The 17,449-nt window shown below is 35.3% G+C and overlaps 1 protein-coding gene across 2 annotated transcripts in view; it reads right to left on the bottom strand.

The window, feature by feature from the left end:
• The window catches only part of HECTD2 (HECT domain E3 ubiquitin protein ligase 2), a 63,978-nt gene that overhangs the window by 43,034 nt on the left and 3,495 nt on the right, over positions 1-17,449 (bottom strand). For both annotated transcript variants that reach the window (XM_069459794.1, XM_069459792.1), the window contains exon 2: positions 6,377-6,506. Coding sequence is in view for 1 of the 2 variants with exons in the window: in XM_069459792.1 (XP_069315893.1) it covers positions 6,377-6,506 (130 nt within the window). In the remaining variant the exon portion in view is untranslated. The remainder of the gene's footprint in view (positions 1-6,376; positions 6,507-17,449) is intronic.

Here is a 17,449-nt window from a genome sequence, read left to right as displayed (position 1 = left end):
CCAAACATTCTACCATGTATAAAAACAAATAGTAAAATGGAAATCTAAATTCACATGGAAGTGGAAGCTAGTAACTATAAAATGCCAAAACCCAAAACAAAAAACAAACACAAGACCAAGCAAAATCAGTATGTTGGGAAATTAACCATTTAAATCATAAAATTTAGGTGTAAATGATATTTTACAACTCAACCTGCCCAATTACGTCATTCTATAAATGAGTAAATGAAGGCTCATGAGGGCTAAGTTATGTAAATGTAACTCTCACATTGACAGTAACAGGTAGTAGCTGACTCAAATAGTCGGTTCTTATTTAATATCATAATTGACAATGGGTGACTACAAGGCAGGTAGCAAATGGGCTACAATTTGAAGGATCCAACTGTCAGTTTAGTACTTTGGTATTGCTTATGACTACTTCAATAGCAGCAGGCAGCTGAAACAGGGAAAGACCAGAGTGGATTAGTCATAATAGGTGGTATTTACATCATTGTCCATAGGATGACTTTTCTGAACATTTGGCAAAAAATAAAATTGAAGGTGGGAGAGATAAAGGAAGAAAGAGGGGGAAAAAACTCTGACTCACAGGATTGCAGCCATCAGAGACAAATAAAGCAATACATTCACTGGTTTTTGGAGATACACTTTTTACTAAGTTCAATGGTGTGTATGTTTATAAAACTGCAATAAAATTATGGATGAAATGTTCTTTTATGGGTCTAGTTATAAAAATATTCTAAAGTCCTTTCTATATAAGGATATCTTTAATGAAAAAGATGCCTTATACTGGACATATCTTACAGAATTTATTACTATCACACCCTTGAGGTCGGTTTGATATTTCCAATGGGGCAAAAGGGCCAAAAACCCAGAAAAAGTGCCTCCCATTCATTTCCTCATTCAGTAAATTATTTACTGAGTACAGACTACATGTACCAGGGATGCTGGGTCCTAGAAACAAACAGATGGATTCAAATTCAAGGAGACTATAAATGTATTTCCTCCTGGACCCAACAATCCTACTTCTAGAAATATTCCAGAGATACACCTGTAGATGAATAAAATGACATATGTATATAGTCATTCATTGTGGCATTGTTTATAATGAAAAATGGATACAACTCATTTCTTTTAATAAGAGTCAGAGTAAACATAGTACATCCAATAAAATGGAATATAGTTGTAAAAAAGAATAAAAAAGCTTTCTATGTACTGATACATAGATATCCAGAATACATTAACTGAAAAAAATATTGTATACATAGTTATTTTTCCATTAAGAAAAGGTGGAAAATGAAAATACATATTTATATTTGGTTGCAGTTGCATAAAGAAACACAGGAGAGAATATAAGAGACAGCAGGAAACAGTGTGAAAGTGAGACATCTGAAACATACTTATTTTATAGTTTTTAAAACTTTATTTTTATAGTTTTTGAAATATGTTACCTATTCAAAAAGTTAACCTAAATATAAAAAAAAGAAAAAGATACCTCTTTCCCTCTCCAAAATAAAAGCTTAAGGAGCATACAGATTAGTAAAGACATAAGTAAACAAATAAATGCATCAAAATACTCTTAAGTTCTTGATAGATACACTTCTCCCATAGGAATAGTGAAGAGAAGCCAAATCCAAGGTACTCACTCTGACCCAGGGTAAGACCTTAGAGATTAAGTCCAAAATCAGCTCATTCTCCAAGGAAACCTGAAGATGGGGTCATTTGAGGTCTTGGAAATACTTCTCCTAGAGTAGGAATCCTAAAGCAGCAAGTTCTTTGCTCTCCCCATATAGCAAGCCCTGTGCTGGGCTGCTTCTAACAGCTTGTTTCCCTATCGGCCTCTCAAGTTGCTCTCAGAGAAACTGTGAAACCCTGTGGTACTTCACCTGAATAGATCACAGCACCCACATAGATCCAATTACCATATGAGCTGAAGACCACTTGTTCTTCCCTTGGCTATTTCAGAGTGGCAAAGATCACATTTCTCCAGTGTGTAAAAACTACAGAGTTCATTATGTCACATCTGGGCTCTGCTAGAGTAAACTCATGAAATGGGCTGAGCTGGCAGTGGAACGCTGCCCTCAAGGTAAACGTCAAAGTTCATATCTACTCTTCTGAATTACCAAGAGTGCAAAAATATTTTAAAACGTTTGGGGAAGAACTGCTTTGTTTCTTTTAAAGATATTCTGTGCTGTTTAAAAATGTTCTAAAATAAGTCTGAAAGGGAGCATAGTAACTTTAGAAAGGAAGATATAAAAGAGTAAGAGAGACTGTAGTGCTAACCTCTGCTCCTCTGTTACTTATCATCTAGGTTGTTTCTCTGAAGATGTATCATCCCTTGCAGCTGTTATAGTAGGTAAAACTCCTACACTTCTCAGATCTTTAAAAGGACAGCCAATCTGACAGGCATACACAGTCGCATGATGTACAGGGAGGAAAGCCATCCCTCAACTGTTAGGTAAACCCACGCTGGGCTTTTGCAGCTTCTCTAATACCACTTGAAAATCAGACGGGAGACAAGCTGTTAGAGAATACCCAGCATAGGTCCTGCTATCAGAGAAGAGGGAGGAAAATTATAATAACTGCCAAGAATGATGCATCTTTGAGAAAACAATCTTACTGGCAAGTAAGAGAGGCTTCCCAAAAGATCAAGGAATTATAAACATGCTTGATTTGGAAGACTTAGTTTAACTTCTCATTCAATAAAAGAATTCTTTCTGTAGCACCCCTGATACATGACGTTTAACTTCTCATTCAATAAAAGAATTCTTTCTGTAGCACCCCTGATACATGAACTCTATACCACACCTAAATTCAGGTGGCACCCAGACAGAACAGCTAGGAGAAGTCAGCATCAGGAATTCTAATAAGGTAAAGGAAGTCCACTAAAAGGTCTAGTCATCTAGAGTGGTGTATGGAAATGCTGCAAGTAAAGGTTGGGGCTAAATCCAGATTCCCTGAGATTGGCACAGATGAGAGAGAATCAGACGCTGGTGGAAGCTCAAGTATGTGGACCATATTTAAGGTCAATATGTCCAAAAACTTGGAGGCACACAAGTTGGCAAGCTGAGTTCAGAGATCAAGATATCAGTATAGACAGAATGGAGTAAATAGAAATCAGAGTGTGGAATCAAAGGCTAAAGAATTTGAGCAAAAAATACAAACAAAGGTTATGGCTATCCATCACTTATTTTTTAACTCCCTATTATTCTCCATAACATACATTTCAATTTTGTTAAGGTTCCTAACCAACTGTTGCAGGTTGAACTGTCTCCCCCAAAAAGATATGTTGAAGTCTTAAACCCTGGTCCCTGCAAATGTGACCCTAAAGTAGGGAGATTAGCCAACCAGGTAAACAAAACCTAACCACACAAGCCCTTGAGAAGCAAAGAGTTATCTCCCACTGGTTGTAGAAGACAAAGTCACAGGGATTGGAAACATAAAAGGTATTCTACATAGGGATCGTCCTGCTGGCCTCGAGTGAGTAAGCTTCGGTACTATGTGAGGGCCTGTGAGAAGGACCACAGCAAGGAACTGTATGTGGCCTCTAGGAGCTGAGAATAGCCCTCAGCTGTCAGCCAGCAGAGTGATGGCACATCAGTCTTCAGACCACAAAGAATGAATTCTACCAACCTGAAGGAGCTGGGAAGAGAATCCTTGCTCAGAGCTCAGCCCAACCAACACCTTGATTTTAGCCTTGTAAGACCTTGTGTAGAAAAATCTAGCCATATCCACCCAGACTTGGGACCTGAAGAACTATGAACTAATAAATGGGTGTTGTTTTTAAGCCATTACATTTCTGGTAATTTGTTATGCAGCAATAGAAAACTAATACAACAGGGATTCTAATATCTATTAGAATCTATTTTACGTGATTGTTGTGAGGCTCAAACAAGATAATATATATGCAAGTTTTCTCTAAATTATAAATATTATACAAATAAAAAAGCTGTAATTATTATCTAGTTAATATGCCTAAGCCAGAAATCATTTCTCTCAGCTCCTCTCCCCCATCAAATAGGCTCATTTTCTTTTTTCTCTATTTCTATAATGACAATAACAGGTTTGTTTTGTTGTGTTGTGGGTTAGGGACTGACATACAAGCACTGGTGCCTCCTTGGGTAAGGCTGAGGTGATGGAATGTGTGTGTAAATAAATCAAGGAAGAAAGAAGTTACCAAAGGCAAAGGTTCATAAATAAGGTGATAAAAATACTAACCTGTAAGACTACAGAATAGGTCTAGCATTGGCTTGGAGTGTCAAACAGAAAAATCTGTGCAAGAATAATTTATGCCACATGTAGCTTATGGAAATAGTTAATTTACCAGAACCTATGTCCTTAAACACTTCTAGGTTTGTTTTGTTTGGCTGGGGTGTGAGAGGCATTTAAACTTTTACAGGTTTGTCCTGTTACAGGTGAGGGGCCCTTAAAAGTATGCAAGTAAAGTATGTTTCCTGTGATAAAAAAATATAGAATTATAAAAGGAAACATTAATATTATATACAATCCTATCTCCCTGAGGAAACTATTAACAGACTGCTGGGCATCCTTCTATGCTCAAAGAAGTATAAAAGGTTTCCTTCCACATAAAATAAATAGGAGTCATATTCTACCTATAGTTGTTGAAAGGTGGCCTTACTAATAACCTATCTAACACAGGAAAATAACCTATCTAATAGAAAGGGAAATAAACTCATAGCACATAATTTCCCCTTTGGAAAGGAAACTCACAACACAACTGCCCTTTGTTTTGTTTAATTAAAACAACTGTGGCCTAATCCATTCTCTCTAGGAGTTCCTTCTCAGCCTTGAAGAGCCCTAAGTAAACAGTAGGGATGCAAACTCCCCACTCCAGCTCTCTGCCTCAGTTCCTGCCCCGCCCCCCCCCAAAAAAACAATTTCAAGGACTCAGACAGTCCAGCCTCACAGAGGAAAAAAAGAACCCTCTAACATCTCACAGCCACTTCTGTTATCAGTCTGCTGAAGCAGAGGGGGGAAAAAAGCCATTTTTACCCTTTTAAAGCGCCAAGCAACTTTCCTCAGCTGCCTAGCATTTTCACTCCTTTCTGTGTGTGCCGTGGCCACTCCCTCCTCCTGCCTTCTCTCTCTCTCTCTCTCTTTCTTTCTTTCTCAGGAAAATAAACAAACTTTGTCCTTCTTTCTACCCTAAACTCTGTGTGACAAATCTTTCTCCAATCCACTGTGAGTACCTAGTAAACTTTATACCCCAAAATTTGCATTACTTTTTTCATTTTACAATGTATTTTGGGCATATCTCATAGTCACTTTATGTATGTATTATGTTCTTAATAGAAGCATGGTATTTATAGTACAGATTAACATAATTTAGTTAACCAATCCACTTAGATTGCTTCAAATACCACTATTATAAATAATATACATTCTTTCTATATATTTTTGACATACATTATATTATTTTAGACTAGATTACTAGAAATGGAATTACTGGGTGAGTGAGCATATACATATTTAAAATTTTCCCGCATCATCTTCTCGTATTTTTATAGTTTTAAAAAAACCTCACTTAACTATTTTTGAGAGGTTAGCCAGTTGACTTAATTCCACTTTTTGAATAATTTAATGCCACTCACATATCATATTTTTTACTGCTCTATCTCCATCTATTTGGCTTTCCTGATGGCAAGGCTATCATTAGCATAGCTTTATAATATATGGCACTACAGGGAAATGGGTCCCTTCATTTTTTTTTTTTTTTTACATCTTCTCATTTATTCTTATAGATATAATAGGGAATCAATTTGTTAAGTTTCTCCCAAAAAACTGTTGAAAAATCTGTCACATGTAGAAAGTAAATTGGGTGTAACTGACATCTGTATGATATTTATGATAAGTTTTTCCATCCAAACCACCTTTTTAGTCTTTTGATAGAGTTTTATAGTTTTCTCCATATAGGTTTTGCATATTTCCTTTTAGGTTTATTTCTAAGTATATCATATATTTTCCATCAAGTCTTCTAACTGATTATTGCTCAAATATAGGAAATCTACTAAATATTTATATTATATTTATATATTATATAATAAAGAGATAAATTATATAAAATACATACTTACTATATTCCTATCATAGCTGGTTCTCTAATAAGATTTTCTTATTATTCATGAGTTTTATATTTCATTCTTGTACTCTAGGTAACAATCACCTAAATAAATAAAGATAGTGCTTTCTTTTTATAAATATCTATACAGTTTATTTTTTGTTGTATTAACTAGACCTACGAGAACAATGCAGAATAATCAAAATCTACTTTTTAAATAATTTAATAATATACTTTCAGCCCAGATATCTAGACTATGTGTACTTTTAACAATTATAAATACATGTAAAAATTGTTTACCATTCTTGATGTTAGGGAAAACAAGATGTGTAGGTGAACTTCTGTTTTCAGTGGTTTCTTTCTTCTGGCTACCAGTTGAAATGAAACTGCTGAAAGTGGAAATTTGGCCTTTGGCTTCTCTGTCCAAACCCTAAAAACAGAAAAGTTAATGTTGCAGCATAATTCTACTACCTATACTTAAATTATTTTATTACAAAAATCATAAACATTTATAACAGAGATTTTAAGTTGATGACAGATAATAGATAAAAATGATATACATACAATTGACTTATCTTTTCTAGGATGAAACTGTCTTATAAAGTCTTATAAACTGTCTTATAAAAGAGACTTCTCATCTAACTATTTACAAATTTATGAATTTTGGAAATGGGGATAATAATAGTATCTACCTCATCGTTATTGTGAGGTTTAACAGAAATAATGCATATAAAATAATTAGCACTGCTTGTTGTACACAGTATACCCTCCATTAATGTTAACTGCTATCTCAACTATGTATTTAGATACTATTTTTGTGACCTACATAAATATTATTTTTAATAATTAACATGCATATGATACTTCATAGGCTGATTCACCGAAGGCTTTCCTGTCATTTGATGTAACTTTAAAAGTTCAGGTAAAAAGATAAACACTTTAGAGTTTACTTTTTTCTAAGCACTGTGATTGTACTTTTGCATGTACCAGGATTTAAAAAAAACTATATAGTGCTAAGCACTTTGCCTCAGACGTAGATAACAAAGCAATCTTCCTAAAGCACAGAATCTATCCATTAACACATTTTCCACAAAATAACTCTATAAAATTTATAATACATATTTAATAAATCTGTATTTTATAATTATAAAATCTTTGCATGCACTACACAGTGCAAGATTCAGCTATAGAGCTGCCTCAGGAAATCTCAGATCTTTATATACTATGTTCCAGTTTCCAGATGCTAACATCTGGAAGTTAAGAAGTTAAGATCTTCATTAACATCCACTTTTTTACTCTAAAGATAACTTCTTCACTTTCACAAAAGGGTTTATTTTTCATCTCCTTATTCTGAACACCAGACTGATTTCCATTTACCTTTTAGAATTAGCTCAGATGTCATATAGCAGAAGCACTTACTTTCACCAAATATTGATGTGCACTCTCTATGTTCCCCACTCTCTTACAGTTAGCTGGAGCCATCTGATTAATTCTAATAGGCCACAAGTGGAATGTTTGTCATTTCTGGACCAGAAAGTACCAATGCATTTAAGACTGAAGCAAAACTTCTCTCTGTTCCTGCACTGTGAAAACCATACAGGCTAAGAGTTGAGATGTTAGAGCATCCATTAGCTTGGGTCCTTGAGTGACTATGTGAAGCAGAACCACTCCTGACCAATGTTAAAGCTATACTACTAGCAATAATAACTTTTACAGTTTTAAAACACTGAAACTCAGGGCGAATTTGTAACTGCAGCATAGCCTACCATAACTTACCTGCACAGCAAGTATTTTGGTGTTTACCATTTCTACAAAACTAATCATTCTTATTTATTCTCATAATTTATTTCAATTATTCCACTCAAATCATAATTGTTCTCAAATTGATCCTTCATCATGGACTAGAAATTCCTGATTCGTCACAGAGCTTGACATACAGTGAATCTTGTGCATAGGCCTTATACTTTAAAGTAAATTTATTATTTTTTAAGAGAGTAAAAGAACCCAGGGAGAATAAACTTCAGATACTATACACATAGAATTAAAAAGTTTCTAGAACTAAGAGACTTTTAAAAATTAGTTAACTCCTTAATTTCACAGATAAGGAAACTGGAATTGTCCGAGATTCACCTTAAGTCATTTGGCTAACAAGCCACAGAAATGTGCTAGACACTAAATGAGAACTTGAGGGACACGTCTGTGAGTAAACTACATATATGCATCTTTTATGTGTGTGACATCTTTGGCTGCTCACAGGTTTTATTGTTGCTATTTGTTTTGTTTTTGCTTGCTCCTTGATTCTTTGCTGGATTTCAGTTCAGAAAAGTTTGAGTTATTATTTCTACATCAGGTTTAGTCAAAATGATTCAGCCTATAAAAGTTAAACATACTGCAAACTGAAATAAAGTAGTCTTCTAATGGATGTAAGATATGAATCTGATGTCTCAGAATCATAGACAGTATCATCTAGGTAGAACCTATGACATAATGAGTGCTCAATAAATGATTACTACTGTGATAACAACATATTAAAACAAGTCATTTATTGAGTGCTTGTTATATGCCCACTACTATATTAGCTACTTTGATACATTATAACATTCCTAGGAGATATATATTTACACTTCATCTTACAGATGGGGAAATTGAAGTACCCTGCCCAAATGCACACACAGCTGGTTAAGTGGGAAGCCAGAATTCAAATTCCAGTTCAAATGACCATGAAGTCTATACTCTTAACTCATTATATTACAGGGTCTCTCACTATACTAGCTATCACTCATTAAGGCTTACCATGTAATAGTAGGTGTGTTAAACACATCAGTCTATTTTCACAATAATTTTTTGTGGCTGATATTGTCTTCTCTACTTTTATAGATGTATGTCGAATGAAATTTAATAGCTTTAGGAGCAACTTACCTAATCAGGGGAAATTACATAAGCAGAAAAACTAGGTATACTTCAGGGAAACCTCTGATATCCTAGCAAGCTGGGAAAAGCTTAATTTTTTTTTCCTTCCCCCTTCCTCTATTTCTTCTTAATAAAAGCAGGTCCCAAAGAATATTGCTTAGCTCACTTGTGGAATCTTCAAATAATAACTAAACCAATTAATAGTTATTCACCAATTATCAGTTCTAATCACTAGCAGATTTATAATGTAGATTCCCAAGGAAAGAAACTGAAAAGATAAATAAGACAGTGAAATAAAATAACTTCCTCTAAAACAGTATTAGTAAATTAAATAATTTGCATGATCTGATAAAGTGACTTGCTCAAATTCACAGAACTAGTATGTTGATTAGGAAAATGAAATTTAAACAAACTACACGTGTGAAAAGTAAATTATTCCTTGCTAAAAATATTAGGATGCTTAAATAAGAATTTTAACTAGTGGAGCCAAGTTTGCTTATTTATACATTTTGCTCTGTCAGAAAATCTTAAGAACTGCCAAATTTGACACACCGTATATTTCATTTATACGTGGTAACTAATAAAAGTGACCAATTTGTAAAATCAGGTCATCCATGTCTTACACAATGAATGGCCCCTTAGTAATAGACCTTTGTTAATTGAGCTGTAAATATCTACAATAACTTATCAAGGGTGGTTTTTCATTGATAGCTGTCATGGAAGCATCTAAAACAGAAAAGTAGGAGCAATGTGGTTGGAATAAAGAATAAGAAAGGGAGAATGGGCCAGTTCGAGAGGATAGGTAGTGACCATGTCATGAGGCCTTCAGGCTACAGAGTATAGATTCTATCCTGCAAGGAGGTAGGGGAAAATCACTGAGGACTTCTACGCAAGAAGTGACATGATCATATATGTATTTTAGAAAAATCACTTTGGTAGCAGTCTGGGAATAGAATGAAGGACAGTAATAGTGGAAACTAAACCAGGCCTACTGTAAGAAGTGAAGTCTGAACTGAGACAGTGGTATGATAATAGGGAATACAGAGGAATGGCAGCCTTGGCCAAGCAAAATGTTAACAGCTATTTCAGGTCTAAGCCTGAAGCATAATAAGAATGAGAGAATGTGAGAACAAAAATTATAAAATAAATGAAATGAACAATGTAAAATGCTTTATTGCAAAATTCAGGAGAATAAACAAATTTTGACACCTCACTGTAAAGAAAAGGGCATATTTAAAGAAAGTTCTAGACGGGTTATATACACATGATTTGTGAGTAACTAGAAAAGGAACCAGTGCTCACTAGGCAAAAGCATGCTTCTCATGACAAATAACAGAATTTTTATAATTGATAGGGTTATTGTTACATGGCAATAGAAAACTATTGTAAGGACAGAACTGTGGGAAAGAAATATTGGTATGTATAATGGGAGCTGACAAAGGAGATTACAAATGAATGGCCAAAGAGATAAGAAATCCAGAAGAAGGTGATAAGTTAAAAGCTAAGGGAGAATGAAGTTTCAAGGAAAAAAAAGTGGTCAACAATGTTAAATGATGAAGAGTGTGCCTAATGGAATGAGCAACTGTGAAATATTAAGGACAATGGAGACAACAGGTTCAGGGGAATAGTGGTGGCAGAAACTATATGAAATGGACTGATGAATGAATGGGAGGTTAGGAAATGAAACCAATGAGCAGGGATTGCTCGGAAGCTTTACTGAAGAGGAAAAAGGCCTGTGGTGGGAAGAGTACAAAGGTTTAAAAGGGAAGACATATTGAGCACATTATCATGGCTGCCAAATCCAATGTTCTCTTCTATTTAAACTGTCCCATTCATGATCTCCATAGCATTGCTGCTATTCTCTGTGCAGGAATGGCCATGGATTACAGCAGACAGGCACTCAACCAAAAGGCAGCCTATCTGTAGGCAGGGTGGCCATGTATTAGGTAGCCTGTCTTGACAGACAAGGATGCTTACTAGCAAGTCAATCAGAGGAAATCTTTCCAGAGTTTAGCAGAGGACTATAGAAAAAACTGACCAGCTAAGAGTGAGAGAATAGCAGAGGCACAAAAACCAGCCAGTCTCTGTTCCTGTTTGCTTTCTGGTTCTAATCTATGCATACTGTTCCAAGAAATTGCCTTTTGCCAAAAGGAGGGAAAAGTGGGCTAGTTTTCTATTTCTTGTAATCAAAAAAGCTTAAACAATATAAAAAATTTCCTTGGTCTAATAAGTCTCTTGTTTGTAAAATGACTATGTTCTTGATAGTTGAGATGACATGAAATTAATCACAGACATTTTCACAGGTTGACAGATTAATAAAAGCAACCCTTAGAACAGCAGCTGCCCCATACCAGTTTGCACAAGAGAAATCTTGCACACAACCTAAGACTTTCGTGAGAAAATACAGGGTAGCTTGTTGTGCAATGACAAACTGATTAACTAAAAATTAGAGAAATCAAGAAGTTATCGGGTATTGATATGACATAAAACTTCAGAATAAATTAAATGTTAAGGAACATTACTTTACAAAGCTTCTGAAACTTGGACCTACCACAGATGTTACATCTGGCTTCCTGAAGAGTTTTGGAAACGTTATCTATGAGTCCCACAGAAGAAGAATACTAAAGATGAAATCCTGGAATGTGGCCAGCCTACAAACAGTGGGCTGGATGTGTTGAAGAACAGATAGTAGCAGGATACTCAACCAGCTGTTATAGATTGAAGATAAGTATAAATAGAGAACACAGGAGGAAAAACACTTTAAGAATTCATTGAGGAAAAAAATGTTCAAAATATTTCAACCTGGCATAATAAATAATAAACTTGACTCTCTAGGCAGAGGCTGAGTTTATTAAGCTCCTTGAGTTCAATAAATATTGCAAACAGCAGGAAAATGTTATGTGTAACCATAATAACTAATCAAAAAGCATATTTCACAAGCATCTAATATGGACTTCAACAGTCTTTTTTACTATATGATCACACAAATTTTACATAAGATTATAATATAAAATAATCTCCAAATATTTAAATAGACAAATACTTAGAGTACCTATTCTGCCACTAACATATAATATTTCAATCTTATGTTTTAAATTTTATTTGAACACATGAGTTCCTACTTTCAACCTCTACTGATGAACAGACGCATCTGAGTTAAATTTGTGATTTATCATATTTTTATATCAGATGCCAATAAGAAGGATATTCATGGTTTTCCATGATTGCTTTGTAACGAACATCAAATTCTACTATATTCAAAATCCTGGTAAACTTTACTTTGATCATCCTCTATACCCCCAAAATTGACTTCGAAGATAAACATTTTTGTTCATATTATAACCCAAGCCTTGATAAAGGAATAACTGCTGGCTTTGTTCCATCATGAAACACTTTAAAGCCATAATATCTCACTATCTTAGAGTCTCTCAATTAAAATATTTTAAGATAAATTTCTATGTCTACAAAATTCATCCTTCAGTCTCAGCCCAGGGACTATCTATGACGTATATAAAAACTACTTTTTCAAAAGAGTGGTTTCCTGAGATACTGAGCAAAGATTATGTCAAAAGACTAGTGAACAAATGTACATTTGTATGTTTTAAGTTAAAATAAAAAACATGTAAGATACCCTGCTTTGACAACTCTTAAAATAAACTGACCTAAAGTACAAGTCAGGACCACATCAGGGCCAAATCATATCATATAGAGTCTACAAAAGAGACTACTTTAAACCTTGTTACAGAGTAATGATATTTTGTTTCTCTTTTTTTGCATTTTTTAAATAGTTTCCTATTAGGATGATGGGTTATAAAATCAGAAGTGCTAACTTTGTTCTGCATCCTTCCTTTAAGATGTGAAAAGTTTGCTACTTTCAAGGTGCAAACTTCCCTTCCAAATAAATAATACCAGCCCAAATGGAATAGCTTTCTTTAAGTGATATAAACCTTATCTTTCAAATGAGACTAAGAAATTAGGATGTGGATTCTGAAATAAAATTTTGTCACCAAAAAAATCACAATGCAATTTATCTTAAAAATAACTGAAAATTAACCCTACAAATATTAGTCCCGAAGCTCAGAAAGTACAGTGTTCATTTATCATCAGAAGGCAAGGTGGCATCAGAGATTTTATTTATTTATAACATATGAAAAGAAGAAACTGCATCAATAGATTATGTTTATACAGTAAAATACTACTTTAAACATGTTGGATTTGATGCAGTCATAATTCTTCAACCAATTAAGAGTCTTGTTCTTTAATATAAACATCTGGATTAAAACCAGGTTAATTTGAAATATATGACAACTTAAATTTCAGATTGACTTTTCAACTCAGCTGAATTAGTAAAGTTTCAACAATTTCTGTTTTTAGAAGGCACATTCATTTGATTACACTCATTCCAACAAAATGTTTTTTGACTGCTTACTAAATGTCACAGATCCTCAAAGTTACAAATATCAACTTAGGAGTAAGCAGTTATGCATATAACACTCATCAGTATAACATTTACCACACAAGAAGGGATCCTCTACCCACCGAGTCAACTATAATACTAGAGGGAAAGAAAAAACAAAAAAAAAAAACAGGAGAAAAAGTAGGGAAATCAAAGGTTCCCAGAGCTTTCTCAGCCCCACCCACTTCCCCACCCATCTTCAGTTGATCTTTCTCTATGCTCTCTTCAACTCTAACTAAAAATAATCAAGTTAATTTCCAAACACTATGCCAAAAGAAGCTGCTACTCTGCTAAAGTAGCTGTACCTATTTTGAAAGAGCAACTGCTTACCGCATGTCACTGTACTAAACGCTGCAGACAACTATAACACACACTGCACTAAATGCTGCAGACAACTATAACACATTGGCAATTGTGTATCTAAACATATCTAAAAACAGAAAAGGTACAGTAAAAATATGGTATTATAATCTCATGGGACCACTGTCAGATTATGTGATCCATCATCCGTCACTGACCGAAATGTCCTTATGTGGGGCATGGCCTTAATAATATCATCTAATACTTGAGTGCTTACTGTTATACAAGGCTTTTTACTGAATATTTTATGTGTATTAATTAATTGATACTTCCTATCTACCCTATGAGGTAGGTGCTATTATTATTTTCCCCATTTTATAGACAAAGTTACAAATAGCAAAGCAGTATCGTATTTGATGCTTTTGGAGGTTCTCTGGTTCACAATCTATAATGACTGCTTTACTCCAATCATTAAATATAGTCAAATTGTTTGTGTTCTATCATCCTGGAAGAGTTATCAATGGAGAATAAGCAAACAACTACATATGGCTTTGCAGTTAAAAAAAAAAAATTGACAGACTTTACAATCCACTCATATGTAGTATGTATTTATAATATATAGCCATAGTCCTCTCTTTTTATGTTTTAAGACTCAGATTATTTTGCTTTAATAAGATTGGTTTTACACAGAATTTAATGATATATTTATATCATAATATTAAAACCAAAATGATCAGATAGCCTAGAAAATATCTCTCTCTCCCATAATAGTTCTACCTCTAGTAACAAAAATCTGAACAAATTCATTACTGGACCATGCGCTCTTTTCCAAACTAGACATACTGCAATAGGTGCAGTCTCTTTGCACCACATGGCCCCATACCTAGGACCACAGACAGAGAGAGAGTGCTCAGAATAGGGGAAAGAGCATGAGTCAGAAACATCTCAGTTATAAACTAACTTCTGTTCATTACTACTCATTTTACCCTTTGGCTAGGTAAACATAACCTGACTCTCAGATTCCTTTTCTGTGAAATGGGAGTAGTACCTTCCTCACAGGGTTGTGGTGTGATTGTTTTTGGTTGTATTAACTGACTAAATGAGAGAATACATAGTAAATGACTAGCACAGAGTAGGCACTCAATACATAGCTATTATTTGTTAGTATACCCTGTATACATGATATATTTTTATAATATCTATAGTTTGTTAAATTATTTAAAATGTTTTTACCATCATAGTATTCATTCTTTCCCATCTCACTTCTTGTTTAGAATATAATGAACAAAGGGCACAAGATTTTCTATACAAGATCGTTCCAAACACCTAGCTGGGCATAGTTTAGGTAACCTCCTCTCTCTCTCACACACACACACACACACACACACACACACCAGCCAAAGCTATTGGCTGGCCTGCCTTTCTATGTAAATATTTTTCTCTGAGAGACCTCCTCTGGAAACTTAGAGTCCTTTTTCTTTATTAATCTTCCTTCTCTTTATTTCCTTTAGCTAGTTAGGTTCCACATTGTGTGGATTCTTCCATTCCTTACACGTTAGCCATGGCCACCACCCTAGTGGATGCACTCATCAGCTCAGGCATGAACTACAAAGGTCTTTCCTTCACTTTCTTCTTCCTCCCTCCTCCAGTTTAACTATACACTACCACTGATTTCATTATGTCGTTAAATTCCAATGGCTTCCCACAAACCACAGGAAAAAAATGTCCCAACTTCTCTGCCTAGTGATCTGGCTCCAGCCCCCATGCAATCTTACCTCCCTCCCACAAGTTCTCAGCATGCTTCCACTGAGCTCACTTTCACTCCCTAATTTTTCCCTTTAAGCTTTGCTCATGTTGTTTTCCCCAATAGATTACTTTGCCCACCTTCTTTGCCCATCCGAATCCTATCATCCTTCAATGGGCAGCCAGCTTAAATAATTACCTTTACTTCAAGGCCATTCTTCACAGTTCTGCACACATTGATCTCCTTTCTCTGATCTCCTATAGTGCAAATTGTTTCTATAGCTCATTGTGGCCTTTAGTATTGCTTTTCACTCGTTAGCCTGGCATACCCTGAGGGAGAAACCATTTTTTAAGCCTTCTCTTTGTGTTTTCTGAAGCACTAGTGCAAAGCTAAACATAATAGATGTTCAATAATTGTTAGTTACGTTTTGGTACAGGGACTCCATCAACCCCATTTATACACACCACAGACAACATGTACAAACTTCTCAGTCTTGTTACGGACTTCCCATCAAATCCTCTCCACATACCTTATGCTTCTGCTCAAGCTCTTCCCATCAAGCTAGTCCTCTCATCTTCTGTAGGGGCTAACTTCCCTTTAAAATTCTAAACAGATTTCCTCCATTTCCCTTCACCTCCCCTACCTTAGTCAAACCTAGCTCTTTCTTGAACCCACTTCATTGGTACCCTAAGCCCATGGAGAACCTCCTTTTCCTCTTCACTTGATTAAACAATGAAGTAGACAAATCCATCCTCACTTGCCATTGTAATTTCTGCCTCTCCTTTGAGCATTTTCTCCTTCCCAATTCGCCACTTTTAAAAAAATATCTGTATTACAACAGCAACTAATTTGTAATATTCTCCGCTCCAATCCATCAGCATCAGTAAATTTAATATTCACATCATCGGCCCTTCATACTCATAGACTACTTCAAATTCTTTATTCTCCTCGATTCACCTCTTCACAGCAGCAAGGCCAGACCCCAAACACTGACAGTCTTCTGAGGGTGCTGTCTTGAGCAACTCTAACTAGAAACACTTCAACTGCCATTTCTTTCAATTCCCCCACCACACCTGCTTTTTACTGTCCCTCATTCACTTAATCCACAGCTTTCACCAGTCTATTTCAAATGCCGCTCCAGGAGCAGATTTGAGGAAGTGTAGTTAACAATGCAGATTCCTGGGTCTCACTCATGGAGCTTCTAATTCAGAACATAGAGTGTCAATTTTCAATCTTAGCTACATTTGGGGAATTAAAAAAAAAAAAGTTGCCTGTGTGTCATCTCCAGAAATTATGATTTAACAGGCCTAAATTTGGGCCTGGTAATAACGGCTTTAAAAGTTCCTCAGGGGATTCTATTGTACATCAAAGGTTTAAAACCCATGCTCTGGTTGAGTGTTCAAATTAAGACTTTAACATGCTACCAACGTAACTTTGTGGTCAGGTTTGAGACCATTGTGTTGGGCACCTCTTGGCTAGAGGAGTGGACTTCCTTCACACGTAGGTACTCTTAGGATCAGTCACTTTAGGGTTGCCTTTTCCAGCACCCTCTCTCCTACCCCTGCATCCCTTTTTTTAAACATCCAGGATATAGCCCAAACTCTTCAATCTTAATTAGGGTCATCATAATCTGGTCTATTTATTTTAGTGAGTCATCACTCTAAATTGTTTCCACACTCTCATAAACGTGATACAATGATTTTTTGAAGAAGCCACTATTGTAGAATCTAAACTAGACAGAGCTGTTAGCCTGCAGCAAAAAGGAAGAATCACTGAAATGGCTCAAAGAAAAAGTTACTGATGACAATTAGGTTCATAAGCAAACCTCCAGAAGCTCCATTTAATCCACAAGAAGGCTGAAAAACAACTAAACGGGCCACAAGCTGTCTTTCCCTGACCATTCCCCTCCTCACATACACCAATGCCTTCCCCATGGACTGGGAAACTCAGTCTTCGTCCAGCT

This window comes from Eulemur rufifrons, chromosome 28 (genome assembly GCF_041146395.1).
Source record: "Eulemur rufifrons isolate Redbay chromosome 28, OSU_ERuf_1, whole genome shotgun sequence".
NCBI lineage: Eukaryota > Metazoa > Chordata > Mammalia > Primates > Lemuridae > Eulemur > Eulemur rufifrons.
This window is presented reverse-complemented; position numbering and strand designations above follow the sequence as displayed.